Genomic DNA, 21,469 nt, shown 5'->3' on the forward strand with positions numbered 1-21,469 from the left:
ACGTTCAGAATATTGAGGTCAAGCAATGGGGGGAATGGGATGGGTGCTGATTAGGGTCAGTGAAGGATGGTACTGTTAATCCAATGAAGCAGTGGTTCAGATTTAGTGGCATTCCAGTTACTGCCTTCTATTGTATTTGCTAATAATAACAATGCATCACAACTTTCGACATAATTTTTTTTTTTTTAAATAAACCTTTCTGCTTGCACTATATTTTAGGAAGGACCTTATTAAGTGTTGCTGCTGGAGCTCGTCTGGTGACAGGATTAGATGATCAGATCAGCTATCTCATCGATACCTGCAAGGCTGATGCCTCTATTGTAGATGTCAAAGGAATGAGCCCGGTATGTTGGATGCTTAAGGAAGTGGTATCTTGAATATTACTGTCAAATCTCATTAAATTAGATTATGGTGGGTACCTTTTGTCAATCATCCTCTTTTCAAGGAACTGGATTAGAGTGATATATCTAATGTTATCTGCATTTAATCTATTTGACTCTTTTGATTTATTGATTAAAAGAAAATATATTGGAATATTCATAGCACACTGGCAAATTGTTATTGTTGACAATTTTAGAAATATAAATTACTTATTTAAATTCAGATTGCAAAATTTAGAGCATTACTGTATAGGTTGTTTATAACCTTTGCTTTTCCTTTCATTTCATCACAGCTCCACTATCTGGCACAAAATAGTCTCAAGACTAGAAGCATTTATGGGGTATGTATTATTTTATGTTATCTAAATTTAAGAGGAACAGCAATACTGGTTGAACCATGCTATTTCTTCTGAGGTTAATACCAAAATCTGAAGAACTATTATCTTGTGAACAGAAGAAAAAAATTATAATTAAAAAACTTTTTGGCAGTTGGGAGTAGAATTTCAATGAGATTTATATTATTATTATTATTATTATTATTATTATTATTATTATTATTATCATCATCATCATCATCATCATCATCATCATCATCATCATCATCATCATCATCATCATCATCATCATCATCATCATCATCATCATCATCATCATCATCATCATCATCATTGTTGTCATTGTCGTTGTTGTTAGCATTACTATCATCATCATCATTATGCATTGCCAGAATAGTTTTCTTGTAATTTAATGTTGAATGGATAACTCATTTGTTTATTGGCGTGGAGAGGTCATTTGTGTGCATCCCAGACATAATCAGTCATATGGTGAAAATTTTTGTTTTTGCGTATTTTTGCATTTTTTGAAAGCCCAATGTCTCCTGGGCATTTTAATCTTTATTTGAAGCAAATCGGGTGATTTTTCATGAAGTTATGGTCATATGCATGGGCTAGGGTGTGAATCCCTAATTTTGAGAAAATTGCTTCCAAAGTTGACAAGAGTTGAAATTAAGTATAATAATTACCTTCATAAAAAGAATTAAAATAAAATATTTAGGAGATTTCAATTAAAATATTTCATCAATATGTAGAAAAATGTTTGATTTAATGATTTTTGATAACTCATTTTCTAAAAATTGACCACTTGCGTTCAAAGCTTTTCACCATGCTACTCATTATCTCAAGGACTATCAAATTTGTTTATTGCCATCGACAGGTTTCAGAAATTGATGAAGAGGCCAAAGCACTGAGTGTCAAGGTTGCTGAGATTTTGATTAATGCAGGTTGTGATGTAAAGCTGAAGAACAAGGAGGGAAAAACACCTCTCATGCTTGCCATTGAACAGGTACTGATGGCAACATATTTTAAGTAAAAAAAAAATATTGAGCTTTTATATAGTGCAATATCCATTAAATGTGCTCAAAGCGCTTTACAAGGGGTCCCTGGCCAACAGTAACATTTAACATGTAGGACGGGTCATGACACCTGTTAGGCGATAATACATTTTTTTTGACGAGACAACGCTATTACTCATTTTACACCTAGGTACGGTGAGAGAATGTGAGTAAAGAGCCTTCTCCAAGGACTATGCGCCGAGCGAGGCTCAAACCCAGGACCTTCCGATCCGAAAGCGAGTGCCATATCACTAGACCACATAGCCGCACATACGTAGACTCTTTAATAACCAAATGACCATAGAGCTGGGAATTTATCATGTTTTTTTTTTAGCATTTAAGCAAAAAATGTTTTGCTACCCTTTGGATAGGATCCAAGTCAATTGAAAAGTACTCCCATGGAGAGCAGGAGGTCCCGCTGCATCGCTATCCCCTTATATCTACTTTTCTGAGTTGCTTTCTGTCTTTGTCTTTGAATGGGAATACTTAGTTTTGCCCTGGCCGAGTCCTTGACTGGGATGGAAACAGTCAAATGTATAGTTATAGTTTTGGGAGATAATATTTTTTTCCTTGTAAATCATCTGTTTTGTACTGTTACATATTTTTTTGTTCTAAATATATATTGCTTTGTAAACATTTTGAGTGTATTTCTCTCAGTGGGAACTGTGTTTGTTTCTGGATGACACTTTTAGGTGATCTCAAACTAAATTGTCTTACTTTTTCTTGTGTGCTTTCAATTGTAAATCTATAAGAGCTATTGGGCCCCGAATACTGAATTTTTGCTATTTTGCACAATCAAGGGAAACAATCACTTTTTCCAATTTAGCAAATTTAAAAAATTCATAAACATATAACCAAAGGTAGTAGAAAGCTCAAAAATACCCCAAAGTAAACAGTAAATCAAAGACTGAATGAAATTTACCACTTAACCAAATGAAATAAACAAACTTTTGAAATGAGATGAAATTTGGGGCTATCATTGACAAATTCCAAAATTATGCGATTTTCAAAAAATCATAAGAAACTGTTGAACCTCCACAGATTACTTTGGTAGTCTTAAAAGAATAAAAAAGTGTTAAAACTATTCATGGATATAACATATATAGTCATACTGCAGTCGATAACTGTGAGATCGAGTTAAAAACACAGTCAATAACGGTCAACCAGATAAAATTATCGAACCAAAGAAAAAAAAGGAAGTAATTGTAAGATCAAGTCAAATAAAGGTTTAATATATCAAATGCACCATATAAGAGCAATATAAGTCCCATTTTTAATAATTAATTCACCCACATCCTGTTAAATTGTTTCCTTCAATCGCTGATAAGCCCTTGCAATAATTGCCTTCATGACAACAATCCAAAGCCGAACTCTTGTAGAAGAGAATACCTTGGAATACATAGAGTTTAAGTCTGCATTATCTTCAACAAACTATTTGTATGTAGAGTCACAAGAATAACAAATGAAGAGGTAATGGTCATGAACCCGTAGGTCACTGACAAATGGTGACAACTTAGATGATGGCACATGTAGATGTGTTGTCAACGAGGCTTTGGGACCCTCATCCCATTGCTGGACATCCACTTATTGGCATCCTATTGTTGAATTGCACCGCTCAGCAGTCTGTATGTACCTGAACAAACTGATGGTAGAAGGATGATTTAAAGATGATGTTTTGAAAAGACATGAAATTTACCAAATGAATAGATTCTATAAGAACTATGAGTATGAGTATTTGACAAGGAGGAAAAAGCTCATCATTCATGAATGCACACAGCTGTCTTTCTCTACTGATGACATGCCATGCGCTGAAAGGAGTTTCAGTGACGAATAAGATCCCCAATCTCAAGAGATGTAAGAAAAGCAGATATGGACCATGTCAAGAATGTAGTAGTGGGTGTTTTGAATAGGTCTATGAGGGGATGAGGAACATCACGGCTTGGTCTGAAAAATAAAAGTGTGGAACAAAAGCAACAAATTGCAGATGCTTAACTAAGTGGACAGCTGAGGAATATTCCACCATTACTGCTTCAAGTGAGAAACAAAGAATATGAAGGGTTAAGCATACAAGTGATCTAGCTAGAGAATAGTAAAAATGTTGACGAGTTGACCATGATGAAAAATTATACTGGCAGCACACACACACACACACCTAATCTGAAACCCCCTCAACCATGTCTTTATCTGTTAAATCTTGTGATGATCGCCGTCCAAGCAATATCAACTCAGTGAATCAAATAAAGACAGAAGCATTGATCAGATCTGATGAAATAGCAGGTATAAATAAGACATTGAAGTGACTGAAAGCAAGAATTCGACGAGTTATAACGGATTTGGAGATGGAACGAGTACTGTTTCTTCATGAAAATGTCCTTCCACACACGTGTCAGGAAAAGGGAGGTAATCAATAGACAATGCTGTCTCACTCTTCGTATTCAGCAGACTTGACACTTTCAGGCTTCCATCTTTTTGGTCCATTGAAGGAGGTTATGAGGGGGCATCACTTTGAAGATGATGAAGAAGCCAAGACTGCAATGAAAAATTGGTTGAAAATTCATTCAATTGTCTTAAGAGGATGGAATACGTGGCCTTACAAAAAGGTGGACTGTGGCTATCGAGAGAGGCAGAGACTATGTTGAGAAGTAGCGTTTTACTCGGCTAATATTAAGCTTTAATTTGAGGTATGATGCATGGTATTGAAACAGTTTGTTTTTAAGCAATAAGCAGAGTCTCTATACTTTGTGACTCACCCTCATATTTTTATTTGAAGTTGATCTGGCTTTACAGTCTACCTTTTTGAAAGCAAAATTTAAACTTGGGATAATGACATATTCATTTCAAGAATTTATTTATATTAATTCAATAATGACACATTCTGCAGGTTAATGTGGATCTTGTTAAATTCATGGTTGAGCAAGGTGCATATATAACTCCTGAACAAAACAAAGATGAGAAGACTGTGTTACATCTCATGGCAGAAAAATGTTGTATTACCGATCTCCGACCTATCTTGAAAATTCTGGTTGAGAATGTGAGTAGTAATATGTTTTAAGTCAAGTCTTTAATCCTTAATTTGATCAATAATTCAGTTGTTTAATGAAATATTTTGATTGATTTGAACAAAATTGAAAGTTTTTAAATTGTTTTTATTATTTATTTATTCATTCATTCATTTATTCATTCATTTATTTATTTATTTATTTATTTATTTATTTATTTATTTATTTATTTATTTATTTATTTATTTATTTATTTATTTTTTATTATTATTATTATTATTATTATTATTATTATTATTATTATTATTATTATTATTATTATTATTATTATTATTATTATTATTATTATTATTATTATTATTATTATTATTATTATTATTATTATTATTAAATATGACAAAAAGTTTTTTTTTAAATGACCCCCCTAAAAATGACAACAAACAAACAAACAGACAAGGTAAACAAATATAGATGATAACGATAAAGTATCATAAACTATGATAACAATAATGAAAATACCAATGTTGTTTTTTTCAATTTTTTATTGGACAATAATTTTATTAAAAAATATCTAATGACCATAACAATATTAAAAATGATGTTTTTTTCCCCCAATAAAATAAAAACCCAGTATTTTAAAGGCTCAAGTCGGACAGCTTAACCACTACACCAAGGAGCCACCTAGCTAATTATGATATCCAATCATGTCTTTCTAAAAGATTATTTTATCTTTAATGTTACTTCTATCTTGTAGTTTTAAATTTCAGTCAGACGTCATCAGCGCTTGTTTTATAATCTTTTAAAAATTATTAACAAAATTGTATAGATATCGTAATATCTTTTGCAATGGATTACACACTCTGCCCAATGCCTTTGTTATACGAACACGAATCATGAAGACTACCGCACAGTATCGATAAATGAATGTCCATAAAAACGACCTGTTAAGATGCACCATTGTTAATTAATGGAGAAATCGCATTATTTTAGGAGAAATGAAGGCACTCTATCTGTTTTGATTATCATACTAGCACGAATTGGGTAAAGAGGCCGTGTGTGCTTGGGTGTGTGTGTGTGTTTGTGTGTCACAAATCCTGCATTTTGATTGGTCAGGTCATCAAGAGAGATTTAAAATTGCGTCATCAAGGACTGAGTATTACTATCTAGCAGATTTTCTTTGTATTCATTTGAGTTAACGGATGGTACAATTAGCCTGATATATTTTGCAAGTTTCTTGTATATCAGTCTAAAAATAGTTTAATGATTTTTAGATTTGCCAGTAATTCTGTGCTGTCTGTGGCATAAATTTAATATTGACTGTTCGAAGCAATGTCGATTCCGACCCTATTTAAAAAAAATAAATTATTATTATTATTATTATTATTATTATTATTATTATTATTATTATTATTATTATTATTATTATTATTATTATTATTATTATTAATTTATTTTTTTAAATATTTAAAAATAAATTATTATTATTATTATTATTATTATTATTATTATTATTATTATTATTATTATTATTATTATTATTATTATTATTATTATTATTATTATTATTATTATTATTTTATTTTTTAAATTATTATTATTATTTTTATATTCTTTTTTTTTTTTCTTTCCAGTTTTTAAAAGCTTTCAATTGCATTTATGTTTCCATTGCATGTATTGATATTTTAGTTATATTCTAGAAATTATGAAAATAATAGTTTGACTTGCAATTGATGATTTATATATATATATGAGCCAAGGTCAAAAGGTGCCAATTTTTTTTCTGAAAATAAAAGTGACATAATAGTCCATTCATGTTGCTATATATGTAGCAAAAACCCTGCACTTCATGAATCAAAGGCCCTTTAGATAACTTTAAGGTCTAACGCAGCATAATATCGTCAACAATACCTATAGGTTGCTGGTGTCACCTGTGACCGGTGACACCAAAATGAGACAAAAAACTCAATAACCAAATGATTTTTGTTGAGTATCAAACTTTATTTTGTAAGTTATAGACAAAAAGACACAATTAACAACAATCATAGTACAATAGTGTTACCAACTATTGGAGAAAATGTTGATTTTTGGTGTCATCGGTCACAAGCAACATAGAATGCAAATATATTATTTCATAAAAATGTTTGTACATTAACAACAACAACAATATTGCATATGTTTATTACCAGCAATGTTCAGAAACTTTTGGAATAAAATGTAGGGAAATAATGTTACCAAAGCATATCTTATTTAGCGACATTGTGTCACTTGTGACATTAGACCGATGACACCATTACTTATGTCACAAGCAATACCAAATTTCAATTTCGACAATATATCATTAATTTCAGTCAAACCAGTGTAATAACCACAGTTAAATATGGAATTTAATAATATTTCAGAAACCAAAGACTTCAAAAATAGAAATATACATGGAAATTAGAGCATCTGAATGTGACTTGTGACATAAACCGGTGACACCATTACTTATTTCACAAGCAACACCAAATCACACTTTCGTCCATAATATATCATTATTTTCAGTCAAAAAAGCACAATAACCTACTCTAAAATGAAATTCAATAATATTTTAAGAAACTAAATACTTCTAAATTGGAAATATACCTAGAAATTAGTAATACCATTGTTGCTATTACTTTGGTCAAAATCGGCACTAGAACGCAATTTTGCCTCAATAAATCAAGAATAGCAACTGGACACATGTAATATAGCCTGTTAAAATGTAATTCAATGAAATTTAAAGCTTTGAAGAACATGAAAACAGAAATACATTAGAAACTTCAAACTTAAGTGTCACCTGTGACATTTTAAGCAATGACACCAATGGTCACAAAAAGTACCAGAAGTCACACAAACTCTAGATAAATATCAGCCATGGTAATGAAATCATGTAACCATACCGTAACATCCGCCCTACTGCTCAAATCTGCTAGTTTGTAGTAATTTAGTGTGTTAATAGTAAATCAAATCAAATTTCTTGACAACCCTTCTATTTATCTGGATTCGTCAAAAGCTTGAGTTTTGTCTTTTCCTTGATTGATACGACCCTGAAACATAAAAAATTAGAATTACAAGGAAATAATTAATTGTGTCAAAATCACGGTCTTATGTGAGATGTCATAATATCATATTTGTAAATAGAATAACAGCTGAAAACATATTTTTTTGGTGGCACTTTGTAATATCCAATATAAAGTGTTGCTTGTGACAATGTAAAATAGCGATGACACCAAAGTTCAACTTACCTTTTCTCCCTGGAGCCACGCTGGAAAGGCCAAGGAAAGTGCTGCACTTCAAAGGCTGGTAAGAAGGGTGGATCAAAATTGCGAATCGCCATTTAACGAAACAAACTTCCACGTGTTCACGCATGTCGTGTTGCTTGTGACAAATGACACCAAAACCAATAAACCTCAATATCGGTAAAACGGTATACATTTACTCCAAGATTTGAGTTCAGATAGTAAATCTATGCTTTTTTCTCATAATAAAACATTTTATAAACATTAAACGTGAGCTTTAAAGTTTCGTGTCGAGTCTTAGTATTGTGCTGTGTTTGATGACACCAAAGGTCACAAGCAACACCAACTTTTTAAGAAATCTATATGAAACTTATTCAGATATGTAATATACTGCAATTGCGTTTAAAAGTAAATTTTGACTTTATACTATTAGTTAAATTTCAATCACGTGAGCTAAAGCATCACATTTAATTTCTACATGATTTCTAAAAGGTGATGCGTTGACCTCGTTCTAAGCCCATGCCAAACAGCATTCAAATTTCACTTTCAAGTTGTTTATTTCATATTCTGTTGAACAGAGTATGTTGAGCTATCTCATTTTATCTCTTCTTCATATTATCAATTGATTACAAGCATTAACCCAATAAAAACAGCCCATAATTAAGTAAAAATCAAATTTTCTTAACACTGGTATCAGGCGGGCACCTTTTGACCTTGGCTCATATATATAAATTTTTTAATTTTTTTTTTGGTGACATTTGTTAGAAATCAAAACCATCCACTCCTCAACAATCTGTGAAAAAGGAGGTTAAAGAGAATGGAAAAATTGGATCTGTGGACGCAAATGGTGATGGTGGGGACAAAATGGAGATAGACACAGTCTCAAAACCTGATACTGAAGTCTCGGGTAAGAACTAGAAATAATAAGCTTTCTATATTTTTCATTTTTATACCTCATTTCTTCTGAAGGTGGAGTCTGATTGCTACTCACAAATTGATTTGTTTCCAAATTGAACTACTATTCATTTTTTCTTTAACAGTTTAAAGTGACAAATCATCTTCGATGAATAAATGTCAAAATCGTTCATTTGATGCAGATTTTTTACCTTCAAATTCAAGTATTTTTAGAGAAACTTGTTACAGATTTTTAGTTTATTGCCCGCCAATTTGTCTCTGATGGGGCCCTATGCCTTCCATTGTAGCATTCACAATTAAATTTTCTTCTATTCTCCTTTATGTGGCTTCGGTCTTTTGCCCAGAATTTTACTATTTTGTTTTGTCAATGCCGTGATGACAAGGTTACTTTTTCAAGAGAGAAACAGTCATGTTTCTATGGTAGATGAAATTCTATTCTTGAAAATCATCTCATTTATTATTTATTGATGAATTGTCAGCCATTATTGGTGTATGCATTTGAGTCCATTCCATTCATTAGTATTGCTATTTCTTCAACGCTATGTTCATGTATGACATTATCACTATAATAAAGGCATTTTGTTGAAATTCCAATGTCCCAATTTTTCTTTTCTTAAAATAATAGAGAGCTGGTTCAACCCCCTTAGAATGTAAGAAGTTGAAGACCAAAAACGTGTTCAAAGGGTCTCTTCTCTGAAGACTATTTGCTTAAGATTTTTGCTCTTGTGTTTTCAATCATCATTTAAGTATTTCATATCTGATAGTTTTATTTGATCTGTTGATAAGTGTTCCTCATTGTTTCTGGGTGGGGTTCCTGACTCCTATAGTGGACAGGGAGGCACTTACTGTGTCTTCTACCCCCCTATATCTGTTTTCCAACATGCTTTCTGTCTTTGTCTTGGAATGAGATTACTTGTTTTTGTCCTGGCTCTGGCCGGATATTCTAGCTAGGAGGAAAATATATAGTTAAGAGTTTTGGGAGGTGATCATTTTTTCCTTGTAAATCGTCTCTCTGTTATGTATTGTTTATTTTGTTTGTTTGTTTTGAATATATTAATAATAGTTTATAATTATTTGAGTGTATTCCTCTCAGTGAGATCATGTGCTTTTGTCTGGATGAGACTTTTAGGTGATCTCACGCTGATAATGTGCTCTTGGAATGTACACCTGTTCCCTATTTAAACTAATTCCCCTTTGTCTTACTTTTATTTGGGTGTTTTAATTGTAATTCTGGTGTAACTCTTTTACTATCCCATTTTCTTCCTTTTTACTGGCGCTGATATAATCTAAATGTATTGAAAATGCTGTAAAACTCTTAAAAGCAAGACTAACAATTTCTCACTGTTTCATTGTATTCTCAACATACTTGTAACCCCCCCCCCCCCCCTTTCCCTCCTCTTTGATAAAACCATTTAGAGAATGAGGTAAAACCCACAGAACCAACAGTTGAAAATAATGTAAATGGGGAAAAGGAATCACAAGCTATGGTGGTGGAAAGCGATGAACCCAAGCCAGAACAAGAAAATGTCCAACCAGATGACCCAATGGAATTTTTAAAGAAAATGTCTGCCACAAGAGACTTCCTTGGTTTTACCCCTCTGCTCCGAGCTTGTCAAGTGTATAAAGATTTAAAGGTTTGGAGAAAAAACATTGATTGAATAAATGACCTAAAGTATAAAACTTTTAATTTGTTCTTTATCAGAATGCTTTTTAAATTAAATTGCCCGTTTTACAAACTATAGGATGGTATATTATTTCTTAAAATTGTTAGTATGCCCATTAAAAGAGTATTAAGAGTTAATACATGCAGGTTTCATTGCCATTCTTTACCTGATGGCTGGATGTATAAGAATATGATATTCTGGTACTTATTATTATTACTTTTTCCTCCCTTCTCGATTCAGATTATTTGACATTTTGTTAAGAGGGAAACATTTTACTTTTTTGAGATATGTTCGGCATTATTTTTATTAAATGCACCAACCCTAATAACTATCCTCCACCTAAACACACACTCACTATTATTAACATCTCTTGTTTTTCTCAAATTTTTTATTACACTGAACTCTTCATATGGCCCATATGATAATTGAAGTGCTGATATCAAGTCAATTTTGACACAAACTTTTTGTTGGTTAATTTATGTTGACCTTGTTAAACTGCATTGTTCTATTTTCAATGAGGTTTGTGGAGAGGATCAAAGCCAGGGCTAGTACAGCTCGTAGTTCATATTCGCTTCATTTTGTAACAAATAAGCACTTCTTTTTGACTTAATTTCTGAGAGCACAGAAAATATAATTTTCTATTAGATTATCTCTATATTCTCTTGATATTAATATTAAAAAGTATTTAATAATCATGGGATCATGTAATTGTATCTGAGAGTACGGGGAAATTATATGTATTCTAAGACAAGGTGCAAGGTTCGATTGTTTCGGTGTCTAATTTCTTCCTCCTCTTCTTCTTTTCCTTCTCTTTGTCTGCTTTCACCCATGAAGGTTTAAACTTGTGCATGAGTTTTGTGGAGAAAAAATCAAACTATTAACACTATGCAGTAATGGACATGCATTTTATGAAAGAATGGTTGGTGGTTGAGGATGCAATTTTTTTGCAAAAGGCTGTTCCAATCGTTTATGTTTCTCTGTATAAATAACATTTTCTGCAAGACATATAAAGTTGTTTTGCTTTACTGGTCTTAAAACATGTGAGGGTTTTTAAAGTTCTAGGCTTGAAATGGAAACAAAGATATCTCTTATTTTGTACGGCACTAATAATGTTTTGTCCTTGAGAATGTTACTCTTGCTTGAGGTACAGTTATATCATGCAAATCATGCAGCTCTCCTTTGAACAATTGCTAGCTCATTAAGAGCTTTTGTGTGAGGGTTCCATACAGTGCTGTTATATTAAATATGTGGTTGGATTTGGGCTTTGTATGTCTTTTCCTTCAGATTTGTTCTTTGAAGGAACTAATGATCTATTGACTTTTGCAGTGATGATTACTATTGGCTCGACTTAGTTCAGATTTGATTTAGTGACGATTCCTAAGTACTTGGCTGATGTTATATATTTTTATGAGTGGTTATGTAATTTTAACTTTTGTTTAATGTTTTATGGATTAAACAAAGGCCTTATTTGGGTGGAACTCCATGCTAAACTTTTGCTCCCAGCCAGCTCGTCTGTTTAGGTCATTTTGGAAAGCAGCAGGCACCGTCTAAGGATTTTATGAACAGGAAGCAATTGTGTCATTAGCAAAGAGGCGTACCTTTACTGTTTGTCAACTAGGTCATTAAATTTGAATCAGGTATTGTAGTGATGCAATAAAAACATGACCCAATTTTGCTTTTTATAAAAATATTGATAATGCTTGCACTCAAAACTAAAAAAATACATGGTAGCGTGTGTGAATGAAAACACACAAACTCGTTATATCATTTTTATGATAATTTTATGATAAAGTGTATTTAAATATTTTTAAAGTGTATTTAAATGTTTGGACTAAGGGGTTTCATTTGGGTGTTCAGTTTCTTCTTTCTAAAATTCTGGCCCTTATGGTATTTGTATACAATACACTTTTACTTATGTAACATGTTTATTGACTCAGTATTGAGGTTCTGTATTGAATGAGTTCTGTAATTTACATTGGCTAAAAAATTATCTGGTTGGTTTTGATGATTTAGATAAATATTTTTGCATTGACATATCAAATAAAGGTGTCCAAGGAAGAGGATAAAAAGAATGCTGAGAATGCCCTGGGATTTATAGAAGAACTTTTGGATCTAGCCGATGCCAATATCAATGATGTTGTGGGACCCAAAAATATGCCAGATTTGAAAGAACCACAATATTGTAGTGATGGTAAATATTTTCTCACAATGTAATTTTTTGAATTGTTCTTGTTTTTATGTTATATTTTTCTTTTCTTAATTTCAGGTTAGTTTCATATTATGGTATTAACAATGTACTTGCAAAATACTCCTATTGACAAAAGAAGGTGTGCTTTTTATGCATGTAACCATCGGCAATTTGTTAATAGTTCAATGAGTGAAGATCCCTTAAAGCAGGGAAACTGCTCCCTGGGCTGTTTTTGATTGATTGATTTTTTTTTTAAATTAGGGAGGGAGGGAGGGAGGGAGAGAGGGAGAGAGAGAGGGAGAGAGAGAGAGAGAGAGAGAGAGAGAGAGAGAGAGAGAGAGAGAGAGAGAGAGAGAGAGTGAGTGTGTGTGTGTGTGTGTGTGTGTGTGTGTGTGTGAGTGAGTGGAACAAGGGTTTGCCCAATTCTGATTGATTGTTCAAGGGTTAATTTCTGTTCATATTTTCTTTTAAAAAAAAAGCTTTTTTAAAATTTGTGATTTTTTGTCCAGATATTCCTTTAAAGCCCGGAGAGCTTAGGGCTCGAATTCTGATTGAAAATTGATCAGAACAGTCATTTTGGCCATTGAGTTTTTAAATTTTCTACAAAAAAAAAAAAAAGAAAAAAGAAAGACCAACCAGTTTTTGCTCTATGACTGCCAAATTTCTGGTTTATATAGACTTGTAAAAATTTTACTGAACGATGCAGATATCTTATTCATTGGTGTATTTTAAAATTCGAGTTTCAAATCGCCTGGGAAAAACAGCCAACCATTTTCAGCACTATGGCTTGGTGTGCCAAACATCTGGTAGTTACCCCTGACTTATTTACTCAGGGAGTTTCAGAATGATGTTGCATCCAAAAAAAAAAAAAAAAAATTAAAAAAAAGAACAAGAAAAACGACAGTGGGTTCACTACAATTGTACTTCTTCTCTTCAGTGCGATTGTCAGGCCGCTACACTAGTAAATGCATAAACTTAAGTTTTAATCATCCCATCTCCTTCCTTTTTACAGGCTTACAATTGTCTTAAAACTCTATTTAAAAAAGAAATCAAATGCGGTTTAATTGGTACTTCAGGTCAGCTTACTGTATTCCAAAACTAAAGTTAATATTGTAGTTATTTAATTTTGTAATCAATAACCTTTGAAATTATTTTTTTTTATTTAATGATTTTATTAGCAATTCAATTTCTTCTCTTTCAAAAGTTCATCTACTAAAATTTTGGCAGGAAAATGTTCAGTACTCCATTTCATGATGAAGGCATCTGCAGAGGAGAACAAGACTGAGATTGGACCTGGTCTAAAGCTGATCATGCTCCATTCACCCAACCCTAATCTGTTAGATATAAATGACAAGCCTCCCTTGATATTAGCTGTGGAAGGAAACAAAAAAATGGCTGTCAAATCTCTTGTAAGTCAATGCATTTCTTAAATTACTGAAATCAACAAAACCACCCCCCCCCCCAAAAAAAAAAAGGGGGGAAAAAAAACCCACACCGCTCAAGAAAGTGGAGGAGAGCAGATGTCTTTTAACTTAAGTCAATGAACAATGAGCAGCCTCTTGTTATCCTTTATAACCCCCTATGTCGTTTCATTCCTTCCATGTGGCTTGACGTCTTTTAGGAAACCAAACGGTTTTGTCTTTGCTGTGTATAGTCATTTGCTGAGGTGGAGACAGATGGATTTTTCTAACCCCCCTCCCCTCCTACCTTTCTCATGTCTTTTTCTGCTGATATTTTGATTATTAACATTTGTGGGCGTCCTTGATATAATCAGTCGCATGGTGAAAAGCTTTGAACAGAGATGTTGACAATTTTAGTCAAGAGGTCAATTTTTATGGAAATGATAAAAATCATTAATATTAAATCAAACTTTTTCTACATATTGATGAAATATTTTAATTGAATTCTACTCATAAATATTTTAATTTTTTTTTAATGAAGGTAATTATTATACTCGATTTCAACTCTTGTCAACTTTGGAAGCGATCTTCTCAAAATTAAGTTTCACACCCTAGCCCATGCATATGGCCATAACTTCATGAAAAATAACCCGATTTGCTTCAAATAAAAATTAAAATGTCCAGGAGACATTGGACTTTCAAAAAATGCAACCCCCCCCCCAAAAAAAAAAAAACAACAACAAAAAACGTAAAACAAAAATGTTCACCATGTGACTGATTATGTCAGGGACACACACATTTGAGAGTACCCCATTTTGCCAGTGTACCGGTGGGATGGTGCCCTCCTTCTCTGATGGATTGGATCTATTATGTTACCTGTTTGACTAGTCCCAATTTAAATAATTGATTCTCAAGAAGCCATTAGATGATATGAAAAAGGAACCAATTGAGCATTTAAAAAATATATATTAAAGTTGAAACAGAATGGATAAGCAATATTTATAGTATACAGTTGGTTCAATTACATCATTTTTGTAGTGTTGTCATTACATAGAAATTTTTACCCTAATTTACATTTTAAAAGTCTGGGTGGGGATCCTGACCTCCCATAGCGGGCAGGGAGGTACACACTGTCTTCTATCCCCTTATATCTGTTTTCCAACATGCTTTCTGTCTTTGACTTGGAATGAGATTACTTAGTTTTTTTCCTGGCCTTGGTCGGAGTCCTGGCTGGGAGGGAAACAGTCAAATGCATAGTTATTGTTTTGGGACATGATATTTTTTTCCTTGTAAATCATCTCTCTGTTATGTATTAGTATATTTGTTATTTTTTAATGTATAATGTAAGCATTTGAGTGTATTCCTCTTTGTTGGATTTTGTTCTTGTGTCCGGATGAGACTTATAGGTGATCTCAAACTAAGTACATTGGTGATATGCTCTTGGAATCTACATCTAATCCCTATTTGTTCCTTGTTCCCCTATGTCTTACTTTCTCTTAGATGCTTCAATTGTAATTCTAGAACTTTTTACTATCCCATTTTCTTCCTTTTTACTGGCGCTGATATAACCTAAATGTGTTGCAAGCGCCGTAAAACCCTTAAAAACAAAACAAAAAACAAAAACATTTAAAAAGTAATTCTGTAATCTCATCTTTTAAATGTTTTTGATAATATGATATTATTATTATTATTATTATTATTATTATTATTATTATTATTATTATTATTATTATTATTATTATTATTATTATTATTATTATTATTATTATTATTATAATATAGCGTGTGAGAAACTAAATGGAGAAAAATATGACGCTATTTCTGTACGAAGTAGAAATAAAAATATTGAAAAATTTACAAGCAACAAGAAAAAAAACCTGAAGTTAAATCTTGCCATGTTTAATTAAAAATCAGACCTGTAAATCTTCCGACAATTATCGGAATTCCGACAGTACGATTTTTCTCTGTAAATTCTGACATTTAAAAAAAACAAAAAAAAATTATATTTAAAAAAATTATGTATTCGTAACGTCAAAAGACAGAACCAACTAAAAATAAAATAAAAGTGTTTTATTTTGTGTCTCGACGAGAGTCTATTTAAAAAAAACCATTGTCCTTATTTCATCAAAGACAAAACAAAACAGACAGCATTCCATCTTGTCAATAATTATGACCACCTCCACACTAACCCGGACGTGAACGTATTCACTGCCTACTGTCTGCCCACAGACTGTGTGTCGGCCCGCATGTAGCTAGCGTTCGATTGTTGCACTAAGCTTAAAATTAAATGAAAGGGAATCCAACAGAAAATTTCTTCATTAGAAATGAATGTGAGCTCATCCATTTTTTTTTTTTTCCTTTAGTGTCACGTGTTGCATTGATGTTCTGCTTATTTTGTGAAGAAAGAAACTGCAGTTATGAAAGCTCGACAATCATTTGCCTCAATTAAAAGATATTTGAAAAATTTGTCAGCCACTCTTGAGACTTGGAAATTAATATTTAAAAAACTGGCCCTGCATGCCTGCAAACATATTTTACCTGCCTTTTAAAAATAATTTCCAGATAATTTATATAACATTTCCTTATTTAAAAGCAGTAATGCTGAAGAAAGATATATATGAGGTAGTTTTATTAAATCAGATCTCTTAATTGATGTAAAGATGAAACTTGGATTGATGGGTAGATTTATGAAGGGGGGTGGGTGGAATGGCACAGGTGACTTGGTGGTGGATAGGTGGATGGATTGTTGGATTTGATACTTGTCCTCATCACTCAACTTGAAGGGAGTTATTTTCGTTGTTGATATTGCTCATTGTATTGCTTATTTTGAGTCTGAAAAAGTTTTATTTTTTTCCACTGCAATTATTTACAGATCCAATAACTGTTCTTGGTAATTCCAAAAGATGTAATACATGTGCAACTGCTGATAAATGGAAACGCTGGGAATGAAATAATTTTTTATTTATCAATTTTTTTTTTTTTTTTTTTATTCACAGTTGGACATTGGAGCTGACCCTAATGTCTTGGTAAAGGATAAAGGGACTCCTTTGATGCTGGCCGCTGAGTAAGTGAATTCCTTTCTCAGTATTAGATTCTGAATCCATTTATACTTCGATTAATTTTTTCATGGTTAAGGTTGAGACATTTTGTTGTCTGTTCACCATCACATTTTCAAGAAACAATAAATAGACACAAATAAAATAATTTACACACACAGACAGACCACTGACGGAGCAATACCTACGTCATCTTTGCATTACCATATTTTTCAAGATGTTGTTAGTGTTAACTGTATTAAAGTCACATTGTGGTCTTTGACACAATGGACACTTATTTTTTAAATTTATATATTCTGTAGACGAGGTTCCTTCGGCATCATGAGCATCCTGATAAAAGCAAAGGCTAATGTTGCTGCCTGTGGCCAAAGCATGACGACTCCAGTACACATTCTTGTCAGAAACAGAGGTAAATAAGATTGCATTGTACTCGGATGATAAAGCAATAGTGTTAAGTGTAAAAACATGTTGCGGGTGGTTGGATGGGAGCATCACCCTTGAATCATATACCTATGATGTTCGCATGGGTGTACGATCCGATAGTGATGTCGTTTCTTCTTCTCTTTACTAGCCTATCCTGCTTCTTTGGTTTGTGATTGTATTTTTGACAGGGGATATTTTTTTTCCTGTAAATCCTCTGCCTGTTTGTTCTTGGTTATTTATAATTTAGCTTATGATATCTTTAGGTTATGATTTTGATTGACATTTGTACTATTTTTGTTAGATTGCTTGCTTTTTTGTTTCAGCGGTCTCTCATATAACCTCAATTGTGTTGGAAGAGACCTAAAGCAACAAACAAACAAACAAACAAACAAAAAAAAAAACATGTTGCTGTCAGATATTCATTATGATTAATCTATAAGTGAAGTGGTCGTAATTGAATAAATGCAGTCAAAATGTTCTAAATGGGAAAGGTATAAATCGTATAGTAAGTGGTTTAAAAAAAAATAATTGTGCTCTATGTGGTCTTTTAGTCCTTCAGACTGGTACGAGTCCTGCTTTGAGTGGTCATAAACGAGTCCTTGAAAAAGGGTCTTTATTCACATTCTCTCACCGCTTTCAGGTGTAAAATGAGAACCTGGCTGTCAAAAGCGTTATCTCTGTCAGAAAAAAAAGTTGTGTTGCCTAAACTGCATCATGTCTCATCCTACGTTTTAAGTGTAAATATTGACGTCCCTTGTTAAGTACTCCGAGAACCTTCAGTCGATCCATTTCCATATTTTGATTTTCTTTTTTCAGTGTGTGAAGATGAGACAATAGCCATGATCCAAACACTCCTTGAAGCAGGTTCAAATATCAATGCTGTGAATAAGGATGGAAAAACCCCTCTTCACCTTGCAGTTGAGTGTAACAAAGGCCATTCTGACACTTCTAACAGTTTGGAGGAATTCCTTTTGGATCGTGGTGCTAATGTCTTTGCAAAGGATAACAAACAAAGTATGCCTTTGCATATGGCAGTGTGCAAAGCAGGGTATGTCCTTTTTGATATTTTGTTTATATTTCTTTACTTTAAACCTGAATTATATTTTTAGAAAAACTGATCCAATTGTCAAAATAAATGGTGGGCAATCTGAAACTCCAAACTGTTAAAATGCAACACAAGGTTATATCATTAGCTTCAACAAGAAGCAAGCCACCTAACAAGGACTATGTCAGGCTCAATCACTGCTTCAAACAGAAATGGAAACGGTAAAAGGTAGGAACTAATCTCTCTCTCTCTCTCTCTCTCTCTCTCTCTCTCTCTCTCTCTCTCTCTCTCTCTCTCTTTCTCTCTTCTCTCTCCTCTCCTCCTCCCTCCTCTCTCTCTCTCTCTCTCTCTCTCTCTCTCTCTCTCTCTCTCTCTCTCTCTCTCTCTCTCTCTTTCTTTCTTTCTCTCTCTTTCTTTCTCTCTCTTTCTCTCTTTCTTTCTTTCTTTTTTTCTTTCTTTCTTTTTTGTAAATACAAGGCTTCAGATGTAAAAGTAAAAATGCCACCTTTTGAAGTTACCTGAAAATTAAACTTTACTGGTTTCAGTGTTGATCCCATAGAATTATGCAGTCTCTTGACAAGTGCAATGAGAGATCAACGGGTTGATGAAAGTGACTCTATTGGATACACACCTCTTTTAGAAGCTGCATCTTCAGGGGCAACTATCTGTTGCATGCACTTATTACAGGTTAGTTTATTTGTTTTTTTTTTCACTATAAGGCACATGGATTAATAGATTTTACTTTGATCTTAAAATTTGAAGTAAGAAATCATACAATTCTTTATGATTTCTTTTTTATGAATGTGATCTATACCCAGTATAGCTGAGACTTTTAATTTTAAAACGATTCAATTTACTTGTGATAACATTATCTTTATTACAGAGAGGTGCTAACATAGAAGCTAAAGAAAAGAGAGGAAATACTGCATTGAACCTTGCTGTTTATGGGGGATATGACAGGTAACTTCAATAAACTTCTATTTAAGATATGCGTTTTGCTTAAATATATTAAACCACTATTCACTATTTTATCAAATTAGAACTGATATAGAAGCAGCAGTCTTGATCCATCACAAGTTCTGTCTCAGTTTTATTATATTTAAATTATATTTAATTTACAATGGCTTTTGAGGACACCTCCAGATGTATTGCGACATTGTAGCTCAGTTTTATGGTAGAAAGGCAAGTTATATTGGGTGTAGTTGGTAACCAGATTGGTATCAAAACTATGGCTCCAGATACATTTCCTCACTTGCCTCTGGTGTGAATGAGTAACTGAGTATGGCAGTGATGGATATTATAAAATTAAAATGATGCCTGATATGTGGTTTGTTAAGTATGATATGGAATATTGGTTCCATATGTCCTGAGGGAATAATTAAGTCATCGTGTAGGATATTGAGCATGGTGAATCTGTGGAAAAGTGCTATATCAATGTTCATTTTTACTTATTTATGAATATCTGCAGTCGATGTAGACTTCATCTATGGTTCGTTTTGCTGAGAATAGAGAATAATCCTTAACATCGACTATCCTACTAGTCATGGCAGTGTATGTTTTATCAAATATTTGGAACTGTGTTGAGGATCACCATCACATCAGTCATATTTGAAATACAACCATGTGCAAGACAGAACTGAATGGCACAGGGATTATATACCCATGCTTGCAGTGTCGCTAAACCATTTATGTTAGATGATGCACAGCATAGATACCTATATGTAATCTTGTTTCGTGATAATGAAAGCTAAAAATGTTTTTGTTTTTTTCATTTTTGTTTGTTTGTTTGTCTTTGTTTTGTCGCTGTTATTGTTGACATTGTTGATGTTACACTTCATTTAACCCTTTCCTTCTAACATTCTCTAGGCCTGCTTATGTTTTCTACAGTTGTGAAAAAAGTCCACATGTGAGAGATACTGACACTTCAATTAAATTTTGATCTTTATTCAGTTACCAACCAATCACCCCCAATTCCATTTTATTTACTTATCGTAGCCAATGCACAGTAAAACCTATTGAAGCAATCTCCTTAATCCATTTGTTAACTTAGCTTTGGGCATTCTCAAGAAAGTTCTAATGAAGATAAACCATGCACTCAGTTTCACTAATTTATATAATTTGTTCTGGATTGCGAACAGTGACCATTAAAAGAAATTTTTAGTTCCATCACACAAGCCAATAGACAATCACCGTATCAGAGTCAAAGTGCTAACTAAGTGTGATTTCTGGTTCAGACCAACTTTTGTGTAAGAAGTCTTGTGTCATGTCGCCATCCCAGTTGCCATCAAGTGTCAGCAGGTAATGAGTAACAACTTCACTCATACAGTACAGTTAGAGTGAGAAGCAGGGACGCAACACTCAATGGCCAGGAACATAGACTTTATTTGCTTACTACTGGTTCAGACAGGGCAAGACTTAGAGTTGTGAAATTTTGGATCCGATGTCAGGGAGCAGTCTTTCTCACGCTAAATTGTAAAAATCTTGTAACGATGAACTTTAAGTATTTAGCTTTTATGATGCAGAGTTTAAAGGAAAATTTTCTGTCTTACACAGGGAGATTTTTCAAATGGAAGCGGAATGTTAGTGCTTATTTTCACAGAAGATTGGAGGCTTTCCATCCAAGATAATATTCGTTGTTATAGTGGGTTTCGTTATGTCATGTTTGACTGTACATGAATGTAAAATTGATCTCTTCACTCCTCTTGGAACCATTGCACAGGATCACCAACATTGCAAAGACTCCACAACAGGT

The 21,469-nt window shown here is 33.0% G+C and overlaps 1 protein-coding gene across 2 annotated transcripts in view; it reads left to right on the plus strand.

Annotated features, from left to right (window-relative positions):
- The window catches only part of LOC144961835 (poly [ADP-ribose] polymerase tankyrase-like), a 99,105-nt gene that overhangs the window by 44,193 nt on the left and 33,443 nt on the right, over positions 1-21,469 (plus strand). For both annotated transcript variants that reach the window (XM_078894893.1, XM_078894897.1), the window contains exons 20-32: positions 220-344; positions 674-721; positions 1,593-1,721; positions 4,652-4,801; positions 8,792-8,933; positions 10,358-10,575; positions 12,652-12,796; positions 14,021-14,202; positions 17,190-17,257; positions 17,552-17,658; positions 18,489-18,720; positions 19,263-19,404; positions 19,601-19,677. In XM_078894893.1, the coding sequence (XP_078751019.1) occupies positions 220-344; positions 674-721; positions 1,593-1,721; positions 4,652-4,801; positions 8,792-8,933; positions 10,358-10,575; positions 12,652-12,796; positions 14,021-14,202; positions 17,190-17,257; positions 17,552-17,658; positions 18,489-18,720; positions 19,263-19,404; positions 19,601-19,677 (1,765 nt within the window). The remainder of the gene's footprint in view (positions 1-219; positions 345-673; positions 722-1,592; positions 1,722-4,651; positions 4,802-8,791; positions 8,934-10,357; positions 10,576-12,651; positions 12,797-14,020; positions 14,203-17,189; positions 17,258-17,551; positions 17,659-18,488; positions 18,721-19,262; positions 19,405-19,600; positions 19,678-21,469) is intronic.

This window comes from Berghia stephanieae, chromosome 1 (assembly GCF_034508935.2).
Source record: "Berghia stephanieae isolate SIO BIC M18660-M18661 chromosome 1, UCSD_Bste_1.3, whole genome shotgun sequence".
Taxonomy (NCBI): Eukaryota; Metazoa; Mollusca; class Gastropoda; order Nudibranchia; family Aeolidiidae; genus Berghia; species Berghia stephanieae.